The 9,972-nt window shown below is 31.9% G+C and overlaps 1 protein-coding gene across 2 annotated transcripts; it reads right to left on the bottom strand.

The window, feature by feature from the left end:
- Positions 1–3,138: 3,138 nt before the first annotated feature.
- On the bottom strand, positions 3,139–9,565 carry LOC145107273 (protein DETOXIFICATION 40-like). 2 transcript variants are annotated; one of them, XM_079044125.1, is made up of 7 exons: positions 9,167–9,565; positions 6,600–6,692; positions 4,562–5,250; positions 4,020–4,258; positions 3,664–3,782; positions 3,440–3,526; positions 3,139–3,348 (listed from the first exon to the last, which is right to left on the bottom strand). In XM_079044125.1, the coding sequence occupies exons 1-7, from the start codon at positions 9,560–9,562 to the stop codon at positions 3,280–3,282; spliced, it is 1,692 nt and encodes a 563-aa protein (XP_078900251.1). In that variant the 5' UTR covers positions 9,563–9,565; the 3' UTR covers positions 3,139–3,279. The 2 variants fall into 2 exon arrangements, with proteins under 2 accessions (XP_078900251.1, XP_078900252.1); XM_079044126.1 differs by lacking the exon at positions 6,600–6,692.
- Positions 9,566–9,972: the final 407 nt, after the last annotated feature.

The raw sequence follows: 9,972 nt of genomic DNA, 5'->3' as shown, positions 1-9,972 counted from the left end.
TAGAATGAATAATCTTGAATAATTTGTAGCAAAAGTCACAAGGGTTCCTTACATATAAAGAACGCCGAAATCCGAGTTATAACGAAGAAGTTATGACCCTTCGAAGTTTTACGGATAAACCGGCACGGCACCGCGTAACGTAAAAAGTGATATTTTGATAAAATTATTTTTAACCTTAGCGATCTAAACAAAAGTTGTATTATACGTTAAACCGAGAGCGTACATAAAAAGAACGTCCAAATCGGTCTTCGTATGAGGTAGTTACGATTTTCTAAGATTTAGCATAACAGTGCACAACCCGAAAATTCGAATTTTAGATCGGTCGATTTTTAGCCAAAATAATCTAAACGAGAAATGAAGATATCGTTAATAGGAGTTAAACGATAAAAATACATTCGAAAACGGAGCTCGTATGCGAAAGATATGGATGAAGCTTAGTCTCTACTCTTCACACGCGGCGAATTCGATACAGTTTTGTAAAGCTGAGATAGAATAAGAATTAGCCGATGGGGTCTAAAGAAAGTTGTAGTACTCGTAAATACCAACGCGTGGATATAAATAACGTCGAGAATAGAGCTCGTATGTCAAAGATATGGACGAAACTTAGTCTATAATCTTCAAGCGCGACGAATTCGATACAGTTTTGTAAATATGATATAAAATGAGAATTAGCCAACGGGGTCTAAATGAAAGTTGTAGTACTTATAAATACTAACGCGTGGATATAAAGAACGTAGAAAACGAAGCTCGTACGCGGAAGATACGGACGAAACTTAGGGCCTACTCTACGATAAAACCTTATAAATAAGAGATGAACTCTTCATATTTTCTTCACACCATAAGCCTTTCTTTCTCTCTCTAACTTCTCTCTAGACTCCCTAAACCCCCTAAAGCCTAGGAAACTTCCCTAGCACTAGAAGAAATCCCCGGAGCGCACGAAGGCTCCAAGAAAAAGAGTTTTTTGGCTCAGAAGCTCTGCTCCAACGGAGCCTGGTTTTTTAATAAAACCCGCTGTTAGTGAGATATGTCTACCATATTTTAAATATAGCTTATATTTAATATTAGTTATATTATTATGAACTTATAATAAATATTTAGGCTAGTATTATGACTTATATAAGTGTCGTTATAATATTTATTTTAACTACTCACGGTACCGGGAATCCGGTTTGAAGGGCCGTCTGGGTTGTTGGATTTCGGAAGTGCTTTAATGTCAAAATGGTCATGCCCTCCGGTGTTTAATGTCTGGCCCCTGTCTGTACATAGTGGTTGGAAAATATTGTTTAACGCTTATATAATAATAATAATAATAATAATAATAATAATAATAATAATAATAATAATAATAATAATAATAATAATAATATGACTAATAATTAGTCCTAGTAAATATTAGACTAAAATCTAGTGGTAATAATATTAGGTTTCATCGAAGGAAATTACATTATTAAGAAGCGAAGCGCTGTCCGAGTTTGGAGTCATCACTTTTACAAGTGAGTGCATAGTTACTTTCATCTTACACATAGATATGAAGTATTTTATACAAATTACGTGCTATGTGTGCATATAACCCGTATACTTGCTATCTATGTTGGATGAACGATTTTATACATGTTTTAAACTATTTAAACAGTATATGTACTTTATATCTACGAATATGTTGGGTAAAACATGGGTAGATGAATGATGAGAGATGAAAAATGATATGAGTGAACATTGGCAGCTATAGACTTAGTGCCTAATAAATAACATCGGCAGCTATGGACTTAGTGCCTATTGAATAAACGTTGGTAGCTATAGACTTAGTACCTGTTAGATAAACGTTGGTAGTTATGGACTTAGTACATGTTAGATAAACGTTGGTAGTTATGGACTTAGTACCTATTAGATAAACACTGGTAGCTATGGATTTAGTACCCGATGAATGAACTTTAGCAGCTATGGAATTAGTGCTTTACAAACGAGCATTGGCAGCTATGGACTTAGTGCCTGTTATATAAACCCTGGAAGCAATGAACTTCGAAATGAACGAATGCATGATAGATGATTCTTAGGGTAGATCCTTAAGAGTAATGACGATAATGGGGATGGGTAATTGGGTTGATTGTTTGATGTTTAAACATAATAATTATATTATTGTGGGTTGAAAACCCTATGTACTCACCAGGTTTCCCAACCTGACCCACTCAAACTTATTTGTATCATAGGTGTCGATATGAAGCTACTTTACACTGAGGGATTTAAAAAAGATATATATCACTAGTGTAAATGAATGTAAGTTCTGTTTATGCTTATGTTTATGTATTGACGATGACATCCCAAATGTTTTAAAATGAATAAAAATACATTTATTCGGAAATGCTTTGATAACGCATTTATCATGTTTTTCTGGGAACAAATTCCGCAACATATTTCTTTAAAATATACTTTGATTTTCAAAATAAAGCATAAACAAATTGGTTTTTTCTGGTCGTGAAAATGGGGATGTCACAAGGTTTGTGTGTTATTTTGAGAAGTGAAAGGGTTCCTGCCTGTCATTTTCAAAGGTGTTCGATACTCGGATCCTAACTAGGTTAGATACATCGGGTTTGGTTTGGGTTCGCACCCAACTTGAACCGTTAACCCATCATATATATTGAAGATTGTAGGGCGAAGAAGAGTAGTTTAGCTCATTTTTCATTTTTTTCTCACAAATATTATCTCATCCTTTCAATTGTGTTTAGGGTTTTTAGGGTTACGTCTTCAAGTTCTTGAGTCTATAATTCTACTTTTGTACTTATTGTGATCGTATTCATAATCGTTTGAGTGTGAGTGTGATTGTAATAAGGTTTCTTGTTTAAGTCTATATAAACCAACCAGTTTTTAAAATAATAAAAGAGAATTCTAGATGTTGGAATCATTTACGTTTTTGTACACATAACAATCAAGTATCATTACGTTGCCATTTTTTATAACTAATTATTTATGTTACAAAATAGGACACTAAACTTATTGTTACATGCTATTCAGGACATCGCAATATTCTTGTTGACATGTGATGCCTTGTTTTGTGCTCTATATGGAAGAAAAAAAATAGTTTGTTGTCAAAATTGAATATATATATATATATATATATATATATATATATATATATATATATATATAACGTTTTATGTTTATTTAAACTTATATATTTAGCGTATGTATAACCTCTAATCACCTATTAGGTGACCCGTACGAAAAAAGTTTAAAACTATGTTACAAATAGTAAAAAAAAAGTAAAAATAAAAGATAAAACTCTTAATTATTTAGCAAAGGTTCCCCTTTCATATGTTGCCATTGATTCACTCTATTTCTTGCTTGCTCCACCTGTAAATTTTACAAACACAGTTACACTATTCACAATAAACAAAGAAAATAACTGAAATAATCCACAATTTTATATTATTAAAAATTTCACCTCTTTCTTCCAATCCGTTCGAAAAGTAACCCATAGCAAAATAGTTGTTTGCATTGTCATACCCCCCACCAGACCCGACCATATTCCCTACATTTTATATGCAATAAACATTTTAATATATATATATATATATATATATATATATATATATATATATATATATATATACATCATCCAAATGATTGATATTTACTGTTATATGAATAACAAATTTTTGTATATACCTTAGAACCAAAGTTAAACTTGAATGCCAACAAAACACCAAGTGGAACTCCAACCACATAATAGCATCCAACATTCACATACGCGACAAATGCTTGCCATCCACATCCAACCGCAACCCCTATTTATATATTTTCATTTTCACTTTAACTTATCATTTACACTGCATTTGTTATGCGAGGAGACTGCACCTGACTAGACAAACTTGCTAGAACTATTTTTTTATTATCTGAGAGGACATTCATATCTTTTCCACACAGATATCGAGTGAGTCCCTGTCCCATCTTGTTCCACCTTTTTGGTGGGACAAAAATTAACATCAGTCACACAGTCAAACGCAGTACAACCAGTTCAGTACCTGAGAGGACTGGTTGAATGCCATTGAGGAGGATGGAAACCGCAAGGAGAGGAGTAAGTTCAGAGACGGCATTCGCGACAGTTTCTCCTTCGGTAAAAGCATAACTTATGACGTGTCGTGTAGCTAAGAGAATGATAGCACATATCAAAGCCACCACAAAAGAGCTCAGTGTCACCACTACAACAGCAAATGCTGCTGATTTTGGATGTCCTGCACCTAATTCATTGCTAACTCTCACACTGTCATAAATATACATATTTTAGGAAAGACATGGACACAACGCGTAACAAACACAAACAGTAAAGACCTTCTGAGTTAAAAAAATAAATTATGGACCAAACACGTAAATTAACCTAAACCATAGGGACCATTCGTGCAATTTACTCTAAATTAATTAAACGAGCACTCACAGCATCGGTCCAATGATTCAAATCCTCCGAACTTTTTGGGCCCGGTTTCAGACCAACCGGCGGTCCAACCCGGTCCATATATGAATGTTTAATTTGAACTTTGAAGTTTGGATCATAATCATACAATCATACCTTGCAGCAGCATTAAACCCGATTGAAATCATCAAAACCCATCCAAGAATCGTTCCACAAACAGCCAATGAATCCAATGCAATTTCCGGATTCGGAAGCAAACCGGCGATCAAAATCAGAATCTGAAAATACCACGTCTCCAGACACAACATCACCGCCGACGCCGTCGACAGCTTCAGAAACGCCCAAAGTCCCGAAAACGCCTGCACACTAAACCCACTCCATGTCTCCTTAGTCCGATCACTCTTCACGATATACACAAATTGCGCCACCACAATCGCCCACCATGAAAAACTCAAAACCAGGGAGGCGCCCAATAACCCCCAACCCCATATGTACAGTGCGACATAGGTGAAGATAACGTGAACGACAAGCATTGCGGCGGCGATGTAGGCGCTAGGGTTGACGATGCTTTGGGCTTGGAGGAATTTTTGTATTGGGAAATTGGCCGCGTAGGCGAAGATCTGGGGGATGAGGCCGTAGATGAAGAGGGAGGCTGCGGCGGCGATTTCTTTGGATTGGCCGATTAAGAGGAGGAGGGATTTGGAGAAGATGTAGAGAAACATGAGGGGAATGGCTGTCGCCATTAAAAGGATTGTGGATCTTTGGAGGTAAATGCCGAGCATTTCGAATTGTTGGGCTCCGTATGCTTGTCCGCAGAGTGTCTCCACTGCACTTCCCATTCCAAGCTACACAAAATAGATACAAAGAATTAGCATTTGTTTAGGAGAAATTAAATATCTTCCTTAATAATAACCAAAAAACCATTATATTTTATTATTTTTTATAGTTTAACCGTCAAATTTTTATTTGTGCTAAAAAAAATTATTTGTTTTTAGAAAAAGTTCTACCGCAACCACTATGACCTGCATTTATGTTAAAAAAAAACTAACTTTTATTTTGTGTTAGAAAAACATTTATAAATTGGTGTTTAAACCGAACTTTTTAAAAATATATAGTGTTTTTTCGTAATTAAAATTGCTTCTAATATGTAACAGTGACCACACTTAAATATTTTATCAATAATTGGTGGTTTTTTGTAACTTATTAAAAATTAAAGGTTAAACCGAACTTTTGGAAAAATACAGTGTTTTTTTCGCTTTAGCAAAATGCTTTTAGTATTATTATACTTTTATTTGTTTATTATATTCTTTTAATGTATCTGATTATACTCATACCAATATGATAAATATAGGTATTTTTTAGGCTATAATTGGATAGATTTATAAAATGTAGTCTCGTACTAAGAAATAAAAGAAAAAAAAAACTAAATACAAAGCTATAATTTAAGCATGTTGAAGTTAATGTCCATGAAAACAAGAAGAAGACATCAACTAAATTTTGTTAGATATAATTTGTATTTCATAAGATATAGACAGAAAAGTTAATTTTATCGATAAGCTACATCTCCATTACCTTATCAAAAAGTTGTTTTATAACAATGTTTTAAAAATCAGTTTTTTAATTGAATCGGTTCGGTGACCGGTTACCGTTCGACTGCCGTTTCAACCAAGAATTTCCGTATATCTGGCGGTGGTGTGCGTTAGTCTTCGAATTATGTACACTTTGAAAAATGTTCATTTTGATTCGGAAATAAATTTTTTTTAATGGTCTAAATGAAATCAAACAAGTCAAATAAACCAGTTCAAATGGTTTTTTTACGGATTCTATCACATCAGTTCAACCCGATTTTTAAAGAAACCGTCCGTTTGAACAAACCTAGTCTAGAAATTGGCATAAAATCGATCGTTATTGAACTGCTCTCGTTGCCGGTTCCTAGTTGGAACGGTTCCACTGACCGGTTCGAACCGGTTTTGAAAACATTGGTTTATAAACTATTATTATGGTTCAAAAAAAAATCTATTATTGTTTTAGTTGTTTTAAGAATATTTACATATACTGAAAAACATTTATGAATTCATGTTATAAGATATAACACTTGAAAATAAGAACATAAAATATGCAGATGTTGAAATAGAATTCTAAATTGGTTTGCTATAGATCATATTACATCTAAGAACTATAGATAGTTTACAACCTTCCAACTTCCAAGGGCATCATTGTTATTGACATGTTTACATTTCCTCCACCTAAATTTTCCATAAACTTGTATACCAATTTCTTCCCCTTCCTAGGAAAATATAAAAGACAAAATTACAAAAATGGTCCCTGTGGTTTGCTAAAAGTCACAAAGTCAGTCCCTGCTAATTTTTTTGATGCAAATGGTCCTTGTGGTTTGCAAAAGTTGCACTGATGCCCTTTTTACTAACACCGTTAGTATTCAGCCGTTAGGGACTGAATCTGTAAGGTCATTTTTGTCTTTTCAAGTATAAAGGGACTAAATCCATGACATTTAGTAAACCACATGGACCATTTTTGAAATTTGTTTGAAAAAAAGACAATTACATGGCTAGGGGAGGGTTCAAACTCATGACCTCCATCTCCTACAACCAAAGCCTTAAACAATTGAGCTGCATGCTTTCTTGGTTTATTGTTTCCCAAAACTAATATATATATAATAATAGAATCGTTAAAAATAAACAATAAATAAATTACAAAAAACATTTATATATATATATATATATATATATATATATTAAAATAAAACAAACGTATTTTAGTTATATTATAAAAAAAATACTTTTATTACCAACAATTTGTATGTATTTTATGTATTTATTTCACGTAAAACATATTTTTTTGTATTTAAAAAATACGTTTTCTTAAAATATATTATTTTATGTCTTTGAAATAATAATAATAATTAACACTACTCATGACATAAAAAAATTGTATAAATTCTTTTGGATCGCAAGTTCTAAAACCGTTTTTTCGTTTATATGTATTAAAAACAACTTAACAACGATTTTGTTATGTATCTAAACAATTTATAAGATTTTTTATGTCAATAATAGTGTTAATAATTGTTATTTCAAAAAGATAGAACCGAATACGTATTTTAAAAAGAAAAAAACATAAAAAAGGGTTTTCAAAAAACCGATTGGATCAAACCAAAAAACATATTCGGCAGATTTTGTCTTTCAATACAACGTAATAACATATTTTACCAAACCAAAAAAACCTATTCGGTTATATATCTTATTTAAAATACGTTTTCAGTTATATGTATTTAAAAAACATAAAAAACATATTCGCTTATATATCTTATTTAAAATACGTATTTCATCCTAATCGCAAGTTCTAAATTGTATGTTTAAAATGAAGATAGAAAGACATAGTGATATATCTTTTTGAGATAACAATTATTAAAACTACTTTTGATATACAAAAAAACGTATAAATTGTTTAAATACATAACAAAATCGTTGTTAAGTTGTTTGTAATACATATAAACGAAAAAACGGTTTTAGAACTAGCGACCCAGAAGAATTTTTGTACAATTTTTTTATGTCATGAGTAGTGTTAATTATTATTATTATTTCAAAGACATAAAAAAAATATTTTAAGAAAACTTATTTTTTATACGAAAACGTATTTTTTAAAGACAAAAAAATATATTTTACGTAAAAAAAAATACATACAAATTGTTTGTAATAAAAGTATTTTTTTTTGTAATATAGCTAAAATACGATTGTTTTATTTTAAAAAATATATATATTTAAAAAAATGTTTTTTGTAATTTATTTATTGTTTATTTTTAACCATTCTATAATTATATAAATTAGTTTTGGGAAAGAATAAACCAAGAAAACATGCAGCTCAATTGGTTAAGACTTTGGTTTAAGGAGATGGAGGTCATGAGTTTGAACCCTCCCCGTTCATATAATTGTCTTTTTTTAAACAAATTTCAAAAATGGTCCCTGTGGTTTACTAAATGTCACGGATTCAGTCCCTTTATACTTGAAAAGACGAAAATACCCTTACAGATTCAGTCCCTAACGGCTGAATACTAACGGTGTTAGTAAAAAGGGTCATCAGTGCAACTTTTGCAAACCACAAGGACCATTTGGATCAAAAAAAATTAATAGGGACTGACTTTGTGACTTTTGGCAAACCATAGGGACCATTTTTGTAATTTTGTCAATAAAGAAAAATATGAAAATATAATTAAATAACTTAAAATCATCCGATTGGTTAATATTTAAAAACTCTAACAATAATTTAATTTAATTATTTATAATAAAATAACAATTAATGTTCTTTTCTGAAAAAACAAAAAAACTATTAACTTTTCCTTTTTAAATCCCAAAAAGACAAATATGTAGAACATTGATTTTTTTTTTTTGTTTGAACCCGGTTTCAAGTTGTACAAAACTAGATTCAGAACACATGGTCCGGACCGATCTATCCCTGGATTTTTTTTTTCGCAGGCAGTTTTAGTCTTTGAGACCATGTTGGATACGAAGTACAAACAAAACATTTTTTTTTTTGAAAAACGTATGATTATTTTTTTACAAAAAAAATATTATTGAAAAAACAAATAAGTATCAGTTTAATTTAAAATTAAGAAAACCCATTCTCACTATTATGAAAAAATAGATAGAATGAGATTCTTAAAATTTTCTAAATCAGGTGTTCCTTTTAGGATATTTGTGGCCACAATAAATTTTAAAAGGAATATTAATTACTAAAAGCAATTGTTACCATAACACCATAGGCAAAAAGTTGGACGCCATTGTTGCCGAGGGACGCCGCCGCCAGCTGAAGGTTACCAAGGTGGCCGCAGAAGATTTGGGTGGACATCGACGTCACGTTGTTCAGCAAGTAAACTATGATCGCCGGACCTGCTAGCCGGAATAAACTATACAGTTCGATAGCCATAGCCTTCTGGTGTCGCCGGAAAAAACTTAAACTCGTGTCAGATAGTATCTCCTCCAGCTCCGAGCTCACTGCTTCCCCCGGCGGCAGCTGAACCACCGGTGAGCTCCGGTGATTTGACAAGATGGGGTGGGTCAGCTCACCTTCTTGGGCGGAGCTTGAATCCATGGCTAAGGCTGAGCCCTGTCTAGAATCTGGTAAAATACTTTCACGGGAGCTCATGATTACAATATTGTCACCATTATATATTAGACAAAATTTCATAATTGGTCCCTGTGGTTTATATAATATTCCACTTTGAGGACTTCCTAGCAAAAAGTCACGCGACTGGTCCCTGTGGTTTGTAAAATTACATGAAAGGTCCACCTGCCGTTAAATCTAACTTTTCAGCCGTTAGATTTTAAGAAAAAAAGACTATTTTGCCCTTGTACCAATATTGCAATACACTACAAACCTCAATGACCATTTCTGTAATTTTATAAATTTGAAATTTTGTATATATATATAAATTATAAATATAAATTCCGTATATATATAAATTATAAATATAAATTATATATATATATATATATATATATATATATATATATATATATATATATATATATATATATATTCAACAACTTGATAAT

Source organism: Lactuca virosa, chromosome 4 (genome assembly GCF_052849685.1).
Source record: "Lactuca virosa cultivar CGN04683 chromosome 4, Lactuca_virosa_CGN04683_v6, whole genome shotgun sequence".
Lineage (NCBI taxonomy): Eukaryota > Viridiplantae > Streptophyta > Magnoliopsida > Asterales > Asteraceae > Lactuca > Lactuca virosa.
This window is presented reverse-complemented; position numbering and strand designations above follow the sequence as displayed.

Excerpts from the sequence above, each read along its gene's own strand:
- LOC145107273 (XM_079044125.1), bottom strand. The coding sequence starts at position 9,562 with ATGAGCTCCCGTGAAAGTATTTTACCAGATTCTAGACAGGGCTCAGCC. Across the intron at positions 4,259-4,561 it reads GGGTTTAATGCTGCTGCAAG|TGTGAGAGTTAGCAATGAAT; the intron begins GTATGATTGTAT and ends TATTTATGACAG. Across the intron at positions 3,349-3,439 it reads GAACGGATTGGAAGAAAGAG|GTGGAGCAAGCAAGAAATAG; the intron begins GTGAAATTTTTA and ends TAAAATTTACAG.